This window comes from Perna viridis, chromosome 4, assembly GCF_037379345.1.
Source record: "Perna viridis isolate PV_CMFRI_1.1 ecotype Kerala chromosome 4, ASM3737934v1, whole genome shotgun sequence".
NCBI classification, from domain to species: domain Eukaryota; kingdom Metazoa; phylum Mollusca; class Bivalvia; order Mytilida; family Mytilidae; genus Perna; species Perna viridis.
Window position 1 is genome coordinate 26366990 of NC_142448.1, and position 24058 is coordinate 26391047.

The 24058-nt window shown below is 34.3% G+C and overlaps 1 protein-coding gene across 2 annotated transcripts; it reads left to right on the forward strand.

The window, feature by feature from the left end:
- The first annotated feature begins 2143 nt into the window (after positions 1–2143).
- Positions 2144–22979, forward strand: LOC148619509 (transmembrane protein 26-like). Of its 2 annotated transcripts, none has more exons than XM_088579477.1 (3): positions 2144–2360; positions 9372–9477; positions 17367–22979. In XM_088579477.1, exon 3 carries the CDS (start codon positions 20778–20780, stop codon positions 21141–21143), a length of 366 nt encoding a protein of 121 aa, XP_088435603.1. In that variant the 5' UTR covers positions 2144–2360; positions 9372–9477; positions 17367–20777; the 3' UTR covers positions 21144–22979. The 2 variants fall into 2 exon arrangements, with proteins under 2 accessions (XP_088435603.1, XP_088435602.1); XM_088579476.1 differs by having other exon boundaries at positions 17367–22975.
- Positions 22980–24058: the final 1079 nt, after the last annotated feature.

A 24058-nucleotide genomic window follows, 5' to 3' on the forward strand; every position in this document is an offset into this window, starting at 1 on the left:
TAAAGTTAAGGTAAAGTCCAGAGAAGTCATTGAATATTGTGAAATTAGCATAGAAGCCTATGGGAAGTGGAATTAGTGGTTTCTAGCCTATAACCATGTTGACTTTCCGGGATCGTCAGTCGCGACCTGGGCAGCTGGATTGGCCCGGTACGTGCCGTCGATAGCTAATTTCGTGACGTCAGGACTAACGGTACTTTTGGCTTAGACTTGAAACGAAAAACTGATATCAAAATCACTTCTTTAGGTGAGATAACGTAAGGGTACGTACAATAAGAGCCTGACTGCAATATGTACGTGTATTTTAATGACATTATTTCGTCTCTCATAATAAATTGTCGTACTTTTACTGTTTGTATTCAGTGCCAAATATTCCGAGAACTCGGGGAAATTCTAATTCCCGTTACAATATTATGTCTCTGGTAGATTTGTATAAATAGCGTGAATAGTCGTGTGTACATCTGCTAGTCTTTGCTAGGTAGAAGACAGTGTACAAGAGGGGACATGGTACCATCAACCTCTGCATATAATATGTATAGCTGGTAGATAGGTGTAGAATGTACCGTCACAGTTTCCTAAGAATGCAACCATTAGGTAGTACAATACACTTAGGTCATTTCTGAAAATTTAGTCTCATTTTGTTGAAATAAAGCTGTTTTGAGGCAGTCCGCAGAGAAATTTCTAGTGTTTTGTCATAAAAAAAGTGTATATTTTTTATAATGACTTCATTGAACATTTAGTGCCATCTGAATCTTACTTCCGCCCAAGCTGACGTCATTGTAACCGTAACGTCGACAATGGGAATGTACAAAAATGTGGACGTTATTTTCCCGCGATAATTATTATAATAACGAATCATAATTATAAAAATCTCGACACATTCAAACAAAAAAATCATATTCATAATTTAACTGCAGCACCCCTATTGTACGGAACCTTATTCGGATCGCTTGTTCTTAAAAAAATATCACTTTTGCTTTTAAACGCAACTGAAAAAAGTGAGAACAAGTGACCCGAATATGTTTCCGTACTATTGTAATTTTATCATTATTAAATATGGCTAGTTACCTTTCGGTACATGTATTGTTTCCCAATAATAGCCGAATTCAACCATTGTTGAAGGATAAACATCACTAATATAGTCCTACATAAATTTTAATGCATCTGCATGATAACCCCCTTTTCGAGAAATGTATGGGTTTTAGCTCATTGACTTGTAGGAGCCGATATCACCCTGTAAGGTACTAGTAAACCTATAATTATATTTTCATGTGCAAAATGTTTCTGCTAGCGTAAGAAAAAAAAACAGAAGTTATAGTATATGAATTGCACTTCTTTTCAGGAAACATTATCCAAATAAATCTTAATTAGTTAAATGTTTGTCAGAAAATACAGAAATCAGTGTTCTTTCTTCGACCTGTGTTTTAAAGCGTGAAAACGGTTGACATAAAGATAAATTTCATATTACTTTAAGAAGTTATAGTTTAATGAGATATGGTGTTTTAGAGTTAAGAAAAAAAAACTCTAAAACGGTCTCTGACAACTCCTGTTGATTTAGAATTGTATGTTGTTTATGTTGTGTAAAGGTGGAACTTTGAAAAAATACATTTCTTTTTTTTTCAGCATATCAACTTGACTGGAACTGTACGGAATCTAACATCCTTACAGTTCGTATACGGTGAGTAACTAGTCTTGAAATTATTAATTGATTTAATTTTAAAATCTTAGGTTTAAATGTTCTTATTGAAGTTTTAACTATAAGTGTCCAATTGTTCAACAAAAAAAACAAAAAAACACTATTCAAATAAGATCATATAAGTACTCTTGAAATCATAATTATAGAAAATACAAAAGGAAGGATAATATAGGTTCAAAATCAATAGAAACCAACGTCAATTTCAGATAGAATCTGCGGGGAATCGTTACAGAACAAACACAAAATAATCGATTCATTCGTTAATATTTAATTGTCAGTTTCCCGAATGTTCTTTTGTGATTGTTCAAATATTTCCAATTTCGGAAATACTTTGAAACAACAAACTTTTTAGAAATGAATCAAAGGAAGCTGCATGAAATACTGATCACAGCGTGAATCAAAAACAAATACTATTTAATACAATAACAATATCAGTTCTCATTTGCTAAGTAGAATCGCACAGAGTTGTAGACATGCGCTTGAAATTTCGTGTAATCCAAAGTTTTTGTGTGCGAATTTTATACTTTTTGCATTCGCTGATTATTTTATGGAGAGTTGTTGTAATCCACGATGACGATTTGATGTGGATATATTCTATTGCTGCTTTTGTAATTGTCATAGAAGGATTTGTTATGGTTATTGTCAGAAAAGCGATAGAATTCAAATGGTAAGCAACTAATATCATCCTACCAAGTCAGGGTTTTGAATCCACCACTGAAGGAGCGAAGGTAGACTCAGAACCCTGAGTATGAGTAACTATGTGTACTTCATTTATTGAAATAAAACCTACTCTACAGCGTTGAAATTGAACTTATCCGTTCACACAGTATTTAGTTTAAACAATTATAGTTTATATGTACTATAGGTATTATACGCAATTAAATGTATCTTTGTATCTTACTTATGAAATCTTTTCCCCGATAAAAAATACTATTTAGAAAATAACACTGAAGAAATCAGTTATATAAATGATTGGAAAAAGGGTAAACAAGTTCTTTTGCAAGTCACTATTTGAAAGGAAAAATAGAGAGAGTATGAGACATGTGCACGTATGTATTTGGGTTAAACGGATGTAATTATAGAATGTTTAGTAATGCGGAGCTGTTTATTCCCTACTTCTTTTATTTATTTGTTTACAAGTTTGACCGTTTATATAAGTATACGAAATATTTCTTTGTTTAGAGAGACAGTATGAGACGTGTGCACGTATGTATTCGGGTTAAACGGATGTAATTATAGAATGTTTAGTAATGCGGAGCTGTTTATTCCCTACTTCTTTTATTTATTTGTTTACAAGTTCGACCGTTTATATAAAGATACGAAATATTTCTTTGTTTTGAAAGTTATTTTCTTCTTAATTCAATAGTGAACAGGCGCGTAGCTGAGGCCAAATTAAAGTGTAGGCAAAATTACGGCAGAGGGTCTGGGGGCCGCTTAAGGCCTCCAGCAGGTCCAGGGCGGAGCCCTAATAGGGGGTCCAGGGGGGCGAAGCTCCACCGAAGCTCCGCAGAGATAGCGTTTTTGAGCATCATTTATGTCTCTCCTGGATGTATTTTATCTGAAAAACAGTTTAAATCCGAATTTTCACAAGTCATTGTATTAAAGTACCTTGCGTTAAAGCTAATGGAGGGAGGTTTTTAATATTTAGTGCACGAGTAGAACCAATAATATATTGGTCACGTGACAAGTACGGTTTGTCAATTTCTTCCGACCTCTACACCAGTTAGGTTTCAAATTCGTTTTACAAGAACAACACGCGGCTGGTGTCATCTTTCTTTATTTCTGTTATATGAATGTTGACATGCATTTATAATTACTGTCAGAGTAGATCTAATTCTCTTGACATGGTTATTATTATCGTATTGGGTTCTTATACAGGTTTCCATTCCTTTTTTTTTTTTGGTGTTTTCAGACCGGCGAAATCCTTGTTAAAAAGTGTTATTTTTTCATGTTTTCCTCGTGTTTAATTAATCTATAGTATAACTAATGCCAACGTAACAATTTTTCATATCGTGCATATGAGATATGATATATATTGGTGACATGAATTGTATTTTTCTAGTAACTGTTACCCTGTACGGAGGGCTATGGACCGATTGTTTGATTTTAATTGTATGTTTAAGAGTATAGCATGAATAAGTTTCAGACCGAATGTCTTTATTTAATGTTGATACGTGGTCTAATGTTTGGTATGCAGGTTTTTGTTGGTGAGTTACATACAGTGGTTGAGTTGTGATCTGCTTTGTTGGTTTTTTGATGGATTACTGATTGTACTGCAGGCGGAGACATTCGTGTCGTATAGACACACCTAGTTTAATTATGCTCCTCCACAAAGTGGCCGAGGCGTATAATTTTCCCGTTGTTCATTATTCATGCATTTTATCCATCTGTCATTCCAGGGCAGGACTTTTTTCTAAACCCCTTAAGATGTTGGAGTGATTTTTTAGCTCACCTGACCAGAAGAACCATGTGAGCTATTGTTTTCACTATGTGTCCGTCATCCGTCGTCGTTATTCTTCGTTTTTGCCGTCCATTAACTTTTTCAAACATCATCTCTTCTGAAACTACTAGACAGATTGTAACTAAATTTTGCTTCAATGTTTTTTTTTGGGTATAATTAACAATCAATACCATTATCCGACAAAATATGGCCACCATTGCTATAAATGACTCATAGACTGAGGTCAAATTGCAGAATTTTTCAAATAACTAAAAAAATTGTTAGGTTAAGCTGAAAACTGGTGAGGTGAAGTTGTTCAGCTTGGTGAGACGGACCTGTGTCGAAATTTTTTGGAACGATCCGTTGACGACTTTGAGTTATGGGTCCTGAAATAGATTTTTTTCACCAAATTTGACATTCTCATTGTCATTTACGTTGACATTTGATTGTAACTAAACTTTGCTTGAATGTTTCTTAAGATGTCTTAGTGTTGAGACTTTTGCTACGACGACAAAATATGGCAACCGTTACTAAAATCAAACCACAGAGGTCAAGTTTAAGATTTTTAAAAATAACTTAAAAACCAAACAAGTTTAACTTAATTTTGATAGTGTGAAATTTATCAGCATGGTGAGATGCACCTGTGCCCAAATTTTTATAAAGATATTTTGGCCGATGTTAGGATCATATCCCTGGAAGAGCCAAAAATGACTATGAGAGATTTATTTTAAAATTAGAAAACCGGGCAGATAACTAAGATGCTCTTTACTGATCAAAATTTTTTATTACAACAGTATGTCTAAACTTCCAAACACTAATGATAGATTGAGTAAAACCTCCTCCTGGGTGTCAGCCTTGGTCTGGCTTTCAATTCGAAATTCTCTTCGTTCTTTGTATACAAATAGGAAACATTCATTTGGTACTATCAATAGCTTTTCTATAAGCGTGTGTATTCTATAAATAGTGTTCGGTAATCCCCATAAGCACGAGACGTAACGGTATGTGTCGCATTGCTCGACTTGAAAAAAATATTCTAAAACAGATGCAATAAGACAAATTGGGACTAAATATAGTCTAAATTTAAGGTCATAACGCGTTTTCAACCCTCGAGGCTCTGTTCCAGCTTTTCCACCATTCTCACCAAGAAACTATTACTGGCGTTGTGGTTAATAGGAGTTGGGAGAATTTCATCGAAAAAATGTTTCTATTTTCTCAAAAAAAATCTTTTTACAGTATAAAACATAGATATCGAAAAATCTATTGTGGGCATATATGTTGTAGTCATTTTGGGCTATAAATGATGCCTATCAATCTCTTAATAAAGGCGTACATTGAAAGTTTTCCGAAAAAAAAATTATTTATTTGTATATTTATATATAAATATCAGAGAAGTTTTGCACAATATTTCCAACATCCGCACCAATCGCCTGCATCCTCATCTCCTTACCAGATGTTGATATCTATTATTATGTTAACATGTTCCCACTAAAATTTGCTTACATATACTTAAAATTGAGTTTCTGTCTCCAAAAGTGGTCTCCTGTAATTCGTAAAACTCTTCCTATTCGCATTATTTTTTTTAAAGCCTGCTAGCCCCTGAGGGACTTTAAGCACTATAAATTGTCTTGCTCAAATGAAATTATCTCTTCGCAAGGATAAGATCTTTAGGATGGAACATTTTGTAGGACTAAATGAAGCGATGCCGACTGAGTGGTCGGCTGTGGTTTTCATAACTCTGCCGATTGTTTTCTATACAGTCAGCTTGCAGAAACTACTATGGGTAACGAATATAGCTTTGGCGCTTGATCTTACATCGGAGAAAGTCATTTCTGCCATTTCAACTTTTGAATTACCCTGGATTACACCATGTCATGGGAAAGTATCGACTGTAATTCAACCATTTTATTTTTGATTGCGTAAATAAAAAAGCTTGTTCAAAGTTTATGAAGTTAGTCGTACTCCAAAGCTGTGTTACACATTGTGAGTATAGGTATGGATATTGTTTGAGATATATTGCTATTTTTGTAACGTCCTGGCTGTACCATAAGTTTTGTTATAAGAAAGTTTAACATGTGGACCGAGTATAGGACGTCATTGAACATGTGAATGGAAACAAGTTATAGCTTTTCTAAAATGCTAGCCGTCTCTTAGCTTTATCTGAATAAATTTTGAGAACAAAATTTCACGTTTTTTATGACTAAATTAAACCAAGTATCAGCCGATGGCCAGCGTCACTCATTTCATGCAAATGATTGTCTTAAATCGTGTTAGGACAGATTTTTGGGGATTTTAGTGGTTTATATCCACAAAGATAGTCGAAATATCTGCTAGAAGCAACGATGTACCAGCTTTATAATGCACGAAATGAAGGGTGTAACGGATATACGGAAAGTGCTATCTTCTTCAACTTTATTGTTATGGTGTAATTTAAATAATGGTAATCTGATGACGAACGTACCAGGGTTATATTTACAGACGTCCAATGTAAAATAAAACCCTCGAAATGTTGCTGTATTGTGTATTTTTGGTCGATTCTGTAAATCTCAGTTCATTGTTTTTTATGTTTTTTATGTTTTTCATCGAAAATATCTTTAAACACACACAAAATTATAGTTCTTTTTTAAGGTAATGTTTCCTGTAAGTAAATTTTCTTTTCTGTCTCTATTGTTCATGTGTGCCATCATCCCGTGCTTGCACAGATTCCCATCCACATTCCAGCCACACAAGCGAATTGACCAATCAGCAACTGTTATTTTCTCAACTGTTACCAATGTGAAACGACTGGCTGTCCATTTATTCATCTCGTGTCGTAAGACGGAATAATTATCGATAAGGCCTCTATAGCTTATAACTTTGTCTTCTTACAGGTAAAAATATATCATACATTTTGTACTAAAAAACAAATGTCTAGCGTACTACTATGTTCCTTATAAAATGCTAAATCGTATGTAACTTATCCCCATATAATTGCTCAGGGAAAAAACGTTTATTCTCACAGTAACGTGTTGATTTAAGCCTTTATATTAGATTTGGACTGGAAAACAACTAAGATAAGATTATAAGGATTATTGATCATTATGATATTAGATGTACAACTGTGTCAAAAATCGCAAAATTATCCTTAAAATGTATCTTAGTTATCAAAAGATAACACAAAGATGAAAAAACTTCGGTTTTCTTAGCACGCTGTGATAGAAATGTGGTTTTGAAATAAGACTTGGCACTCTGTCCCGTTCTCAATCAAACTTAAACGGATCACTAAACTGAATTATAAACATGATCACTTAAAGCTGTTGTTGCACTGTACTTATATACAAAAAGAGTTGGAGTTTAGTGTGGCAGAGAAGTGGGGAATTCAGACTCCGCGCAGGTTATTTAGAATTAGAAGATTAACCGCACATATGTTGACGAACCAGCGGCTCAATTTTTCATAGAAATAGGTTCTGTTACAGCACTTACATATATATACCAGATTAGTTTTTTTAAGCTGATGTCATCAGCTTAGCCGTTTTTCAAAAAAAAAGTATTTGTCTGATTTAGTTGTACTAAATTGGTAAAATAATATGAACCTTATACATTCAAGTGATTTTGGCATGCACTTGTAATTGCTGTTAATTGTTTCTATTGATATTATTTATTTACCTACTCATCTTACTGTATTACACGTCTTCGTAGTATAACAGACGTGTAATTATAACAGACGTGTTATTACAGGTCAAATGTAGTCTTTAACAAAAGAAAACTATTATTTAACTGAACGGTAAAACTGCGTTACAGAGAAAGAGACTTTATGAAAATTCCAGAAATCTGGAAGACTTGATATTTACAAGTTTTCTTCTGGCGTAAAAAGTATGTTCTTAAACAGAAATTATTTTTTTAAATCGTATAGCCCTCATGATCATATTTTGGCTTTTCACTCTACAGTGTCCAGTTCATTATCTTTACGTATAGGCTTTTTAAGTAAGGATTAACGCCGATGGTCAGCTTAAAACGGAAGTGTTTCTCGTTGGAACATAGGCTTTATCCATTGTCTTTTTTTTTTTCTAAATGTAAACGGTTTTGACTTAATGATATTGTTTTTTTTTTTTAATTTTTGGTCTCTGCCACCACTGCATTGAATGGTTATTTATTTTTTTTAAGTTTTACTTCTGCATGCTGAATATGGATACAATACCCGATACAGGGCTGCGCTTTAAGCGCATGATACGCCGGTTGCCCTTTCAACTTGTCCTTATGCTTTTAATGAATTTATATGATCAACTAGAAATACTATGAGCCCTGTCCGATACCTCCTACCCCCACCACACCCCCAAGAAAGTTTATAAAAAATGCACAAAAAAATTGGCATTATCAAGGCTACCTCAAATTTAACTAAGTTTGTTGTCTTGATTTTTCACCCATACATTTCTATCTTGTTCAAAACACACTTCTCTGACAAGGTTACCAAATACCTTTTATATTTATTAAGGCATATACATTTAAACAAATCGGAAGGGAGCTTACTTCAATAGATATGAACATTTCACCAATGATTCATGGGAACTTATGTCAATAGATATAGACAATTCACAAAAGTTTCATAAAAGTAAGTGAAAGTGTATTTGAGTTTTTGTCCGAAACTTGAAAATCCCCCCTTTTTAAGTATAAAATGTATTAAAAAATCCAGAGCAGTAATGCAATGTTGGTTTAAGATGTACTAAACTATTATGTTTTCGGGTAAAATCGGCCATATGGAAAAGAGTTGTAATGAAAACAAAAATCTCGGATTTTGTTCTGCTTTGTTTTGTTTTTATTGCTACTGTCCTTGTCGTTGTTTTGGTTTTATTTTGTTTTTGTTTGTTGTTTTGTCGTGTTTTGGTCAGAATTATTTAAAATTTGGTCACGTGATGTATGATTAGACGTCATCGTTGAACATCCTTTACATTTGCTTTAAAAGGGGCTCTTTGAATAATTCATCGATACGCATTGTATTTTAATTCAAATACAGCCAGGTTTCCCCTATGAAGTTCGAACCCATTCAGAAGTCAGAGCAAATAAAAGGAGTCAATGGTATTTAAGTTTGCTTGCTTTGTTTTCATTTTATATATTCAGACACGTTTTTTCTCAAGTCCTGATTATGAAGTCCTAAGTATTAATTGATAATTGAAGAAAAATCGAGAGTTTCATTTAAGAATATTAGGCTAAACATACATTAGTTATGTACACAGAAATAGTTTCACAAATAAATTTTCTTCACAGGTTTTCATCATGCATCCTGGCATATTCCATCGTGAATATACCATCCGTCTGGCAATTAGAACTTTTCCGGGCTTCTTCAAATACATCGATCACAAGTCAGGAGAATGTGAGTGTCTTATATCATATATTTAAATCAAAATATACAGTTTTTGTGTATGCATTATAAGCGAAAGTTTAAACACTGAATCGTACTCCTAGTCCTACAAAAACGTACATTGTATATCGCACGATCGCACCCTACTAGGAATACACTTTCAATATAATTAAAATATACAATACAATGAATATGAAGTGTCAAAATCTGTGTCACATGTCATTTTTTTTTTATCGTTAAAAGCTTACACACAATTTATTTATTCATTTCATGGCACAATTCGTAAAAAGTGTCGATTTCTGACAGAGAATGAAAAGTGGGCAAATTCGGATTTTCCTTCTCGTTCCGACGCAGTCGGTATTGAGTTCGTTTTGATTGCACATGACACCCATGATACTTATCCAGGCCAACGTAATTTATTGTCATGAGCTTACAACCTCGTATTCCACTGGACAAAAGTGATAGCAACTCAAGGCTCCATTAGCGACATTGGTGTCCGGAATATTGTCAGTCGCGTTTATGTAATGAATTTTGAACTACCTTTTATATATTAAATAATTGGATATAGCTTACTTGCTGAACCAATTACACCAATTTGAAATACAAAAATAGCACAGTTAACACACAATTCACAAAATAAAATTTTAATGAACGGATTTGGAATGAACAAGCGAGAAAATGTGTGGGCTATCTTTTTTGAAGATAGTACTTGTTTTATGTCTGTATTTTAAGCATATTAAGGACCTTAAAATCTTAAAATTTATTGCATCAATGTAAATAGTCGCTATTAACAAGTCATTATGACTAGTTGTTTCCAATTTTATGTGGATTTTATATATTGAAGATCAAATCTTGATTACCCATCCCTATGCTTTGAGCGTTTTCTTCAGTAGTTTAAGATTGTACAGACGGTTCACCTGTTACAAATTATCCAAAGATATATATTTTTAAGGTACCTCTGTACCTCTTATCGTTGGAATATTACATTTTAAGATCATTTTATAGAATAAACCTAAGTTTGAACCCGAAGGTAAAAATACTTTGTTCTGCAATTTATCTTTTTTTAATTTAAAGTCCTCCTTTAAATACAATTCGGTATTCTGGGATAGCCCTATATCTTAATATCTTTCCTTTGATATTGATTTATTTCTTAACTGTATACCCCAATCTAACAAAAGTTGTCAGATGATGTATTGTTTCGAAAATGATAGTCTTTGTAGTTTTTTTTTTTATTTATTCATATAATTGTGAATTTCATAGCTTCACTTTTTTAATTGTATATCGAAAAATCTCTGTAATATGCTATTTTTTTTTTTTGATAGATAAATATATTAACTGCTGTATATTATCATAAACCGCCTATGATCCGTAGAAAATAATGAATATTTACCCCCCCCCCCCCCCATATAATTGAACTCAGTATGAAACATAATATTGCTAGGTTAAAGCCCAACTAATGATAATCTATAGATTATAGTGAAGGACGATTCCTCCCATGGACCAGTTAGGGTAGCCACTTAAATAATAATTATCATGTTATCGTCTATTAAATACTAGTTTAAAACGCTAATTTTGTATTTCCATGGTCACGAAATGCAAAAAATACCAATTATAAAGCTTTTGCAATTTTCAGTATACTGTACTCGTGGTCTTATATTGTATCGGCAGCATAGCAAGAAAAGTTGTATACAAGAAATACCCATGACCAAAGATTTCGAAATAGGAAGCCAAATTTATCAACGATAAGTTCTACCAGAGTATGTCAAAGAAGGCACATTGATGGATGTAGCTTCATGTTAAATACAAGGTATAAAGCCTCAGTGTTTAAGGTGTTTTGAACTTGAAATTCGGTAAATAATATATGGTATGTTATAGATTGTGGTTAGTCAAATCTATAAAACTGATATTATTTTTCCCGAAATTCGCGAAAACAACAGGTCAGGTAGTCTCTGTTTATATTTGCATCCGCAATAGCCATGTCACTAAAAGCCATTCCACAAACCCGTACGTCAAGCCGTAGTAGAACAGGTTCACAATCACAATAACAAAAGTACCCAATCACACGTCCAGTCTGCAGACCATCTATTCCACTACAAAAATTCTGACTATTTTAAAATTATCAAACCATGTTCCATCCCTTCAAACGATATATTTGGCTACAACGATGACGGACCACATTGTACCATATCAAAATGTGGTATTAAAAATTGCAAAACATGCAACATTTTTATAACCGACCCTTACTTCTCCAGTTCCCTTACAAACAAAACCTTCTATACAAGAAGTCACGATGACTTAAGTTGCAAATCAACAAACTTAATATATGGATTAGAATGCAACTTATGTGGTTTAATATATGCCGGAGAAACGCAAGTTAGAACGAATAAATAAAAGAATGTGCGGTCATCTTTCGGGCATTAACACCACCAAATTCCCGACACTTTAATCAACAAGATCATTCAATCCTCTCCATGAAAGTTCGTATTTTGGAAAAAAATTACCATCCTACGAACAGTCCCGTTCTAAGTAAAAACTATCGTAGGGAAAGAGAGGAGTACTGGGTATGCCGACTAGGTACTGCGATATCTTACGGATGCAATGACAACATCAAAAGTATAGGAAACCTTTCAAGCCAATATAACAATAGCATAAATGTGATGAATTTATTTGACAAAATTCCAAGACGGGAAAAGAGTCATGGCCATCGCCACCATACGTCATCTAAGTTACATGATGTCTCCATAGGTGGTCTCCTTCCTTTCATACAAAAACCTCTTGGGCTTCATCACATTAGAACCAAACTTTATTCTATACCTCTCACTCTACTACACTCCCTTTACAAAACAAGTCTTGACACTCCTGTTTCTGACCCCACCTCATCATTATACAGACTTGTTGCCATCATTTTGGATATTGGTTTCCACAGACTCTTTAAACCAGTTTGTGTGAAAAGTCAAGATGAAGAAAAACGATCATTTCTTCCACTACCGTTTGTCAACAAAGGTATAGATGCAATTAATTTGGCTAACATCCTCCATCACAAAAACGTTACCAACAAAATTCCCCCATATTTCAAAGACAAATCTATACCAATTATTTCATATTCCTATACTTTACCCATCGCATCCAAAATTTTCAATTATAAAAGGCTATTGCAGAACCTCGAGATTGAGGACTTCCAGGCTAAACCACCTGACTGTTCTTGCAAAACCTCTCCATTCAAATATGGTTCATCTGGTCACGTCGTTACGGGAGATTTAACCATTATCGAAAACAAATCTCTGCGTAATATCCTTTCTCAAGGTCTCAAGTACCGTGAACCACGCTCCATAAATTGGAATTATAACTTTAAAGTTCTTATGGGTGCCGTCGAGGACTATGCAAGAAAATGGATAAAACGAGAACAAGAAGACATTGATTCTCTGTCAGAGTGGTTAAAGGCCGTGAGGTCTTTAATTTTGAAACGAATGAAAGTTTCAAGTAGGTCAATGAGTGCCAAGGCTACATCAGTTTTCAAAGACCCCGATGTAGCAAAAACACTGTCTACTATACATGACAAATATGTTGTCGTACCAGCAGACAAAGCCCAAAACAACATTGTTTTTGTCTGCAAAACTTTTTATATCCAATGTTTATTATCAGAGGTAGACGTAGAAAATAATAGCAGTGATAAGACCTGTACTGCTACCACTCTCTCCAAAGAAGAGATTGTGGAAAACCACAAATCTGTGCTATCCTCTTTTGGTCTCTCTACCAAGGACGATGATTGTGATTTACCGTCTTTGTACTGGATTCCTAAACTTCACAAGAATCCATACAAACAACGTTTCATAGCTGGATCTGCAAAATGTACCACCAAACCTCTTTCAAAACTTTTAACTTCTATACTCACAACTGTCAAAGAGGGTCTGCAGTCCTACCACAACACTTGTTACTCCCGTAGTGGTACTGAAAAATTCGAAAGATCTTTTGGAGACAATCAGTTCAAGACTACTGTCTGAATATAATAGCATTAAAACCTATGATTTTTCAACACTGTATACTTCTATTCCCCATACTCTGTTAAAATCCCGACTTAAAACATTATACATCGTTGTTTTTCCAAAAAAGATGGTACACCTAGATACAAATATATAGTTCTTGGTAGAGATTCCTCATACTTTGTAAGAAATAATTCAAAATCATCTTCCAAATATACAGAGGAAGATGTTTACAAAATCCTGGAATTTTTAATCGACAACATATTTGTCCAGTGTGGTGGACGTGTTTTTCAACAAACGGTCGGCATTCCAATGGGAACAAATTGTGCTCCTTTACTTGCTGACCTATTTCTTTACTCTTATGAGGTTGACTTTATAGCTGATCTGATCAGAAAGAAAGAATATCGTTTGGCTAGATCATTCAATCTCAGTTTCCGCTATATAGATGACGTATTATCTTTAAACAATCCTAATTTCGGGGATTTGATACATCGCATCTACCCAAAAGAACGAACTTGAGATAAAGGATACTACAGACACTGTGAAGTCAGCTTCATATCTTGACCCACACTTAGAAATCGATGGTAAAGGAAAACTATTGACCAAACTTTACGACAAACGTGTTGACTTTTCATTCAGAATTGTCAACTTTCCATCTGTGGCAACATCCCTTCGGCTCCTGCGTATGGAGTGTTCATATCACAACGCATACGTTATGCCAGAGCTTGCCGAAACTACGCAGACTTTTTGTATCGCGCTAGAACTCTTAACAAATAGGCTTCTGGAACAGGGTTTTGTTGCTACAAGATTGAAGTCATCACTACACTAAGTTTTATGGTCGTCATCGTAAACTAGTGGATCGTTATGGTGTATCCATCCGCACCATCAAAACTGATTTATTCAACGGGTCATAGTTTTCCTTTCCTCGTTTGTCTACCCCGGACTTGACTTTTTATGAGCAACTCGGCGGGTGTTTCTAGAAAAGCAGAGGACGCTTACCCTACCGGTGCACCTGGTCCATGCTCCCAGTTTTTAGTGGAGTCCGAGTTGCTCATTTACTTTTGTTACTTTGTATGTATGATTTTAGTTATTTTATGTTCTCTGTTGTGTATGTCTATTTTCCATGTCTGGTCTTTGTCCTTGGATTACATTCTTTTGATTACCGCTATAACCTTGGTTCCCTTGATTACTCGAACGACTGACAAAACGATTCGCTTATACCTCTGAATACGAGAACTGTTTTAAGCTTGATCATTGTAGCACCGAATGCTTATTTTGCTATATAAATTAACGAAAATGTCGTTCATATCAAACCAATTAACTAAGGCCACACACTTATTTTCTCAGGAAATGTCTAAGTGTCTGATATTTTATAAAACATAGTATTTGGTTGTTAGTTTTGGAAAGGCACCCCTGATTTGTACTAGAGCTCAGTCATATTTTTTTTCAGTATGTTACCATGGCTACTAGATTTTATAAGAATAAACACAAAATTACTTATAAATGACTTGAACCTCCACAAACCAAGGATTTAAAAAATATGCACTTTTTTAATGACAAAACACTAGAAATTTCTGTGTGGACTGCCTCAAAACAGCTTTATTTCAACTAAATGAGACCAAATTTTCAAAAATGACCTAACTGTATTGTAGTACCTTAGAAAAACCATGAACCCGGCGTCAGAGCCGCAAAACCTACGTTAAGGGTTAGACACGGTGAGTTACAAGGATGTTGCTGAATTTATCTTCAAGTTTACTTACTTCAGTAAGTATCTCATTCAGTTCCAATTAGTGACATCGGATGGAGGACTATTTTATATGAGAAACAATGAGAAGTTTATTATTGTCTCTCAAATTTACTTTTTCCATACATGCTCTTTAAAATTCAATTCAATTTGAACCTCTACAACTTTTAACTTTTGTTTTACATATATCGAAATTCCTCGTCCTCCCCTGGTGGAAAACTATCTGGGTTCATCTCATTACCTACAGGCGATAATTCGGCCTTTCTAAGTATATTACTAAAGCTTTTCGGTAAAACCTCAATACTCATAACGATATCTTGTGCTAATTTAATATCACCTCTAATATGATGAAGTTAAAATTAATCAAACTTATTCATAAAAGTGTCTGTATTGGATTACATGCATTTTACTTCATATCAGTAGCAATGTTCAACATGTCTGATTTTATAAGTTATTTTGCCGTCCTTTTTACTTATAATTTTCTACATTTCACTCTGGAAATAACTGCGTCGGAAAAAGAATACATGTTACAAGCATTTGTTGGTACATATATGTATGTATAGTATGCAATACCTATACTTTAACTGTTGTTGCATAATTATAAACTGATCCAAAAAGTTCAAACATTCTTAAGTTTGTAAGATGAATATAATCATACATTACACAGCAAAAAAGGGTAAATTATCAGGACTATGAGCTCATATTTAATAAAACTATTTCCCGTTTGGCGTCCCCTTCAGGTGCAGAAACTTTTCTGCTAAGGTCACTTGAGATACGCATGAGATGGCCGGTGACTGTAACAATGTTTCACCACGTGATCAACAGTCCGAAGTAACAAGTCATTAAATAGTGCGTAAATATTACACGGATTTCTATATAAAATGGAAGATGCGAAATTTACCTTGCATTTTGTGTGATTAACGATCAATTTCATGGTTATTTTTACTCCTTTCCATTTCACGTTTCACTCTTTCCATTCATAATGGTATTGATCGCGGATGCATGTGAATGATACCGCAAATTATGATTTATAGCAAGATGTTTATGTGATGCCTAGGTCAATTTCAGCCACTGTCGTGGCTTCAATGACAAAAATCACAGAAATATACGAATTTCTAAAATAAAAAATCTCCTATTTTTCAAATTTGCTTTAACTAAACTTCAATACTCAAACATATGTTAGCTCTGTTCCATCTCGTTTTCATTTATTTTTAAGAGTAGTACAGTTAAAAGTACGAAATGTAATTTTCTTGATAAAAATCACTTTGTTGTTTTGAGTAGAGGTAGGTTTTTCATTTCATCTTCCATAAGTCATGAATAAAAATAAAACTTTTGGACTCACCGTAAAGAAGAATCATAATAATTCAAGATAAAGAAACTCTAATTTTAGCAATTAGTACGTTCAATTATGCATTTTAATGATAAACAAATAAAAAATCAAAAATTCACGACAGTGGAATATTTTGAATTGAAAGTTTATATACTTCGGAGTAATTGGCAAATAGGCAACTTTTATACAAAAAAGTAAAACAATGTGGTCTGGAAAATTCAGCAAGGTAGGGCACCAAGTTTTGTGTGTTGTTAATGGGAATAAGCACGAAAAGCAATCCAACCCTAACTTGATAGAAATATGTTGCAAGGACTCCCCCTTCTTTTTGATTAAAAAGGCCATACGCTCAATTTACTATGAAATTATTTGTGATTGTAAGAAACGCAGATATATTTATGTTTCACGATCAGTTGTTAAGTGCATTAAATAATTCTTATTTTCGTCTATATATCAAGCACGTATGAATAGACGAAATCATTAATATACAGTTAGGTACCGTAACCGTTGTTAAATTTTATGTGTTTATTTAGTTGTTATTACACAAATATTTTTTTCTGTTTTCTGATTAGCTGAAATCTACTTTCATGTTATATTAAATCAAGACAATCAAGGTTTAGGGCCCTGATATATTACTTTTTATAATATGATACAACAGATGGCAATTAAAAAAAAAAGATTAAAAATCTGATCTTATATAACAGATTAATATTTTGATATAGCAGATTTATTTTGATTATCAAACAAAATCATGCATGGAAAAGCTATTCAAATGACATAGATGTTTTCTCACATATTATTAGTTAAATATTACAAAGGTATTTACAAAAAGTTGTTTCTCGTCTTCCAGGCACTAGAATTTATCCAGCTTAGCGATGAATTGTGGACGTACGTGGTTGAACAGACTTTCTTGTTGTGTATTATATGCGGTCGTTGGTTACTTCCCAGAAGTTCCTTATCGCGTGACAGATTATCGAGCCTACTGCTTTTATTTTTTGGTAAAGCATGTGATATTACTGACTTTTTTACACTTATGAATGAGAGGCAGGTTCGATCAGACAGAAGCTTAGTGTATTATATATTAACCACCTGGAGTATTAGCATATTTCAGTTTTCGTTGAATTTAACGGAAATCAAAGACCACAGTTTTCTGAAAAAGACCGATAAGTCATTGAAGAAATTCAAAATTGTTTTCCTTGGTACGGATGTGTGGTGTTGCGCAGTCTCAATAGTAATGGAAGAGTTACCGTTCTTGGTCATAAGAGCATATACAATAGCAACACACAATATAACATCTTTTAGTACTTTATTTTTCATAACGAAAAATAGCCTTGTACTGTTGATGCTTATGTATCGAATACTAAGCGTTTGTTTCGAAATCCACAATAACGAGAGTGCGGTTATCGAGTTATCCAACGTTGATGAAACTAAGGAAGAAGGAATTAACGGCACTACTGAATGTGAATTGATGAGTATCAGCTCAACGAAATCACCTTTAAACAATGGCGACGACAGCGTAATGATCATATCTAGAGCCAGGGGAACAAAAAGGGCACACAAACTCGCGACCACCGATGTTTCGTCAAAGCGCGGAAACGAAAAAAATTCAGATCTTCCAACTGATTCAGTGTCAATACCAGGATCTTTGGAGTCAATCCATTCGATTGATACGGAAACAAACATTGAACAGAGTATACAAAAACTATCATGACGCTTCTCGTACGTCGAATGTGTTTGCGCAACCATAACTTTTAGTCTTCTACCGGGATTTTAGATTTTGGTCTCCGTCCGTTTGTCCGTCCGTAAGTCCATCAGTCCAGCAAATCAGTTTTTCGTACTTCTTTTAGTAATGCCGAAAGATTAAAATTTCATGTTTGATACATTGATTTTCTATTACAAGATCAATATTGAATTGGATTCGGTTCGTTGATTTTTTTACCTGACTTATGGACCTTTGACTTAAAAATTTAATGCAGACTCAGTTTTCCGCTCTTTTCTTGTTTACAAATTATGTATGAAATTGCATTAAGTCCTCTCTAACAGGCTTTTTTTTTCGTTAGAATGTTTGTTAATCATTATTTTTATCTTTTGCATTTGTAATTTATTTGGACCAGGAGGGCCGGGCTTAGATCAGATGTTTGACTGCATATTTTATTTTGTCGGGATTTTTTAAAACTTGACCCCAATATTTGTTTTCTGTTAGACCCCCCCTCCCGAGAAAAATACCCCTATACAACGTTAAATATATGAACTTAAGCTACATAACCTTAAGACGACGCACCAGCCTGGCAGAAAGTTACATCTGCAGAACTCAAAAGATTTCTCGTTTTAAGGCTAAAAACCACTAATTCCACTTCCCATAGGCTTCTATGCTAATTTCACAATATTCAATGGCTTCTCTGGACTTTACCTTAACTTTAACCTGCAGATAACTATATATCAGCATGATTCTACATATGTCAGCTCACAATCCTCAGAATGGCATGTGGGGTTAGCAGACTTGCAGTGCAGTACTGGTCACCGGAAGTGAAGGGTCTATAAATAGCATGGGAAATCCCAGTGTTTTCACAAGATAGGGGTATATTTAAAAATCATTATGGAGATTAGGCTTCACATCACAAGAAGCAAAATGCACCTATAAAATGTACAGAAATGTTTTTCCTTTCAGAAACTGTTTGAATTTTTTAAATAAGATGAGAACTTTTTTCACAGCACTATGAGGAACAGGGGTAATTTCTGCGTAGGACTATTTTTGCGTACGTTCCAAATGCTCATTGGTTGAATTGGTGGTCTGTAACCTTAATAAAGCTGAAATAACCGAATAGTTCCGGTATTAAGCGTATGTCGTAGATCTTCAAAAATATATGCAATTAATAATTCTTTAATCCAAGTAACTTTTATCGAAGTGTCATGGAAGTGGGCCTTTTCTGGCTTTTGTCAATGTTTCCAATGTATACATTAATGAATTAATGAATAAGATGATAGCTTACGGAAATGTCGATGGTTATTTAGACTACAGTTAAAACTGCTTAACACATGGAACAACGAGGCTCCTTGGCATGTTGTTCATAATTTACTAAGACCCATTACGTCTTCGATAATGCCTCTCGCTGAATACAGTCTTCTTGCAGGTTAAACCTGCCTCATACTTTAAAAAAAAACTAAACGATAAATCTGGGTTCCGAACTATTATATCAATACATTCTGTATTACAGTTCCTTATAACTGTGGTTATTAATTAGTATTTTTATTACTTCCTGAAATATTCGCATTTACATGTATATAAATAAAATAAATAAATGACAACCCATCACACAATTCCTGCGAATAAACACCATACAATGTACTTAGCTACGATACAGACGAACAGGCCATACCCCCGTGTGTGTTCAAAGAGGAGGGATGAAAGGTCTAGTGGGGAGGACACAACAGTAACAACATGGAAAGTACAACGGACTTTTATTGAAGTAACAGCAGAAACGAAGTGTCAGTTGGGAAGGTTTGTAAATTTGTATGAGGATTTAAGATACACTAATCAAGAAGCAAGTGTTAATATGGGAAGGAGCACAGATACCACTAATCAGACGGAGGAGGACCACAGATATCACAGATCAGACGGAGGAGAACCATACCTAGGAATATCAACATAGTGCTGAAGAACTCTAACCTTTTGAAGCTACTCAAAATCGAAATGGATGAAGTTCAATGTTATATAAGCCAAAGAAGAACAAACAACAGATAACAGGAACCAAAGGATATAGTGGCCACCAGTAGACGACAAAAGGTGAAAGATCTTTGATGAATTTAAGATCTAGACACGGTCTTAGAAAGTACTCTAGTTTGAGATGTACACAAAAAGCTTTCATAATTGTGAACAATTTTATATATGCAGTTGGCCAAAAACGTTATGGAGTGATTAAAACCAAAGAAGGTGAAGGAGGTAAGGGCACCAGTAAACCTAATGAACGACACAAACTAAATAGCCTCACTAAAGAGTATAGAAAAGTAATTGAAGAGGAGAGATTTGGACTGACATGAAAAAAATTGAACAAGCCTCCAAGAGTACGAGGAACATCAAGAAGACTGGTTTACTGGTTTACCAGGCGTGAATATACTAGCTTGTATTCCTAAAAAGGATAGCATGGTCGATAGCCTAAAAAGGATAGCATGGCCGACAGCCTAAAAAAGAATAGCATGATCGACAGCCTAAAAACGGATAGCATGGTCGACAGTAGAGAAGCATTAACAAACATCTAAGAAAATGGCTGGATGTACTGCCAACTTTATCATCAATAGGTCTGTACAGCAAGACCGCCAACTTACAAGTCCATGTTTAGTTAAGAGTTTCAGGTTGGAAAAAATAGTACTTGTATTGACCTTGAAAGACTCTCATGATGTAAAAAGTTATAGCTGCAGAAGTGGAAGTAAAGACGGGACGATAGTAGTAACAGAGGCTCCGAGAAGATTAAGACAAAGACATTGTAGGGACATTAGCAGTAGGAAAGCAAGGCTCAGGCACATCAAATGGCTGTTCCTGGAAGAAGGCAGGAGAGACGGAACTTGGTCCAAGGAGAATTCAAATTTAGAGAAGAGGAAAAAAACTAGACAGACTAAAACAGTAGAGTAAGGCAGTCAATGAGCTTGGTTAAGATAGGCAACAGAACAACGTTCGCTCACTTGATCATACATAAGGCAGTATCTAATATTGTAACTTCAATTCCTCCACTATATCAGAACATGCTATCAACATCAGTAAATCCTAACAGATTGAACATATTAACAGATACACCAGTCTGCCCTTTGTGTGGAAACGGAGGAACTTTAAAACACATCATCATAGCATGCACCATCGCTTAAGCACAGGGACTGTATACAATCAGGTACTCCAGGAGTTGAAGAAGTGGTTCAAAAACAGAGGAGGGACTAAAAAACTATATAAAAAAGCCAGTACATACACAGTTCGAGAAGAAAGGGTGAAATAAAAAGTGGAAAACAAGTGCAAAAGACCTGAGGAATTAGACTAGGGTTAAGGCTGCCAGACCATAGTACTAACCAATCTTAGACAAGACATCGTTCTTTGGTCGACAATAATATAGGACCTTTTAGATTTGATTGATTGATTGTTGGGGTTTAACGCCCGAGCAGCAATATTTCAGCTATTTCCAGGCGATGAACATGAAATTGATGATAAAATGAACATGAAATGATGATGATGAAATGAAAAAGGGATGGGACACAAGGCAACAGGGTCGATGAAATATAGATTGCCACTAGAAAAAAGAAGGGATGGGTAGAGTCGGGCAATTTAACCTCCTGTGGTGGAGCGCAAAGGTTCCTACTCCTATCGAATACTACAGCAGGGTTCTTTAACGTGCGAAGAACGTGGCATCTGTCCCAACACGGTGCACCACTATGATTTGCGGTCAGGTTTTCCGTGTTATAGCCTGACAACCCCAGCATGTAACACGCCAGGGGTACCCCATTCCACCACCTGGGGCACACATCCCAGTTGCTCTGTAGGCAGAGCGCCTAGACCCCGGCTAGGTTTCTGAGCACTATTTAGTCGCCTTTTACGACAAGCTTAGCGCTGCTGCAGGCCTATTCTTTTGACACCTGGGCCTGCACGGGCCCCTTTTAGATTTGAATTGATCTTATAAAAAAATTACAGAAATAACGTTTTCGTTATGTATTACCATGTATTTCCTTCTGTTGGTTACGTTTGTTTAAGTATTGCCAGTAAGTTATTAAAGCTGCATTAGCTGTCATTTTTCGTAAATTTTTGTTTCTGATGAAATATAAGCTAACTTTGAATTATTTCTACAAAATTGTACTTTTCCTGTATAATTTCATTTGATATCCACAAATAAAGTGCATTAAATACATGAAATAGGTGTCTACATATTTATTGTCTTAAGAGACAAAAAATCGACCTGGATAAATTCGTATGCATGTGGTGTGTTCACGTTTCTCCAACATTTAAGTAGCTGTCTTTATAAGAATCGTGCAAAATCTGAAAAATGTGATACACCCCAAAAAAAGGCTGCATATTTTTATTTTTGTAATTAGGTTGTTTTATGGGTCTATATTATGAAATGTGTTATTATTCATTCAAATCTGCCTGCTCTTAGGAGATAATCAACATTGAAAATCCAATAGATTCTATTGTATTTGAGTGTCATTTACAGTTATTTCCCTTGCTTTTGAATTCTACAGTGCATTCTATACAATTTTTATCTCCTATGAGCACGGGTTATATGAAAAACCAAATGTTAATTTCTGTTTACTAAAGCATTTTAAACAATATATCAAAAATATAAATATGTAGGCTTTCCAACCATGTATCACATTTTGCATGATTCTTAAGTGCAACTTAATTATTAGACTAAAACAACATCAATTGGGGTCCTCAAAATGGTTTGATAGTCTAAATTTACCTGTATTTTACCTTTTCCAATAAAAAAATGTTGGATGAAATTTTATAATGATTTCATTGACTAGAGACACAATAATATAATAATAATAATGTAATATTTTTTCATTTATTTATTATTTTTTTGAAAAAAAAACGTAGCATATTAAAACGGTAGATATTTTTAAAAATATATTTCTATCTTTTTAAGGCAATAATTTGAATTCATCTTTAAAATGAAATGATTAATGTTTAGGTAATATAATTTTATTAAAATTACTTACTGTAGTCATCAAATATATACACCAGATTATAATAAAAAAATATTTATCTAATTGGGATGATTTTCAAGAAATGTAGTCAATTGCAGCTAAAAAAATCAGCTTGTTCATAGCTCACATGAAAGATTGAGAAATAGTTCTATTGGTTCCTTTATTATTGTTTGTTTTTTATTTCTCAAAAGGGTCGCTTCTTTAATTACAAAAATCTTATTGCGAAGCGAAAGTGGTTATTCGACGGCTAGGAAGACCCACGGACTCAAGCCGTAAAAGAAAAAAGTTCGAATAAAATACAAGGATCCTTTTGAAATTTACGTATTGAGATATAATGTTGCTCAAATATGGTCATTATTTATTTGAAACTAATCAAGAAATAGATTAAATGAAATCAGGGGATGTCATAGGGAAAGGGGAAGAAAACAGAGAAACATGCCGCAATAAAATGGCGATTATTTCCACTCGGAAAAGCTCTGGGTTCTTGAAAAATGCCCGATAAATATATAAAGTAACGCTGTGTTCTCGCTAACGAGATGTTGGTGTAAACAGTATTTTTATTAGGAAATATGAACATGACCGATACAAATGTAATACAATATAGGGATTGGAAAACAAGTGTTAAACACTTCTGTAAATTCCTCTCTCATGAAGACATATTTTACCATCATTAAATATTTTATTTCATTGCCACATGCATGATCTCTGGTAAAATCAAGTTCACACATCAACATAACCATCAGGACCTAAATCATTTACAGTTATGAAATCAAACTGGTCCGACCTATCTGCTGGCGATTCAATTTCCTTATCAATATCTTGAATCTCAAGAGCTGTGTTTGATTCTGCTTGATTTTGATC

Bases quoted from the DNA above. Each gene is read 5' to 3' on its own strand.
- LOC148619509 (XM_088579476.1), top strand. From the start codon at position 2,167: ATGCGCTTGAAATTTCGTGTAATCCAAAGTTTTTGTGTGCGAATTTTA. The intron at 2,361-9,371 runs GTAAGCAACTAA...TTTTCTTCACAG, and splicing joins AAAGCGATAGAATTCAAATG to GTTTTCATCATGCATCCTGG. The intron at 9,478-17,366 runs GTGAGTGTCTTA...CTCGTCTTCCAG, and splicing joins CGATCACAAGTCAGGAGAAT to GCACTAGAATTTATCCAGCT.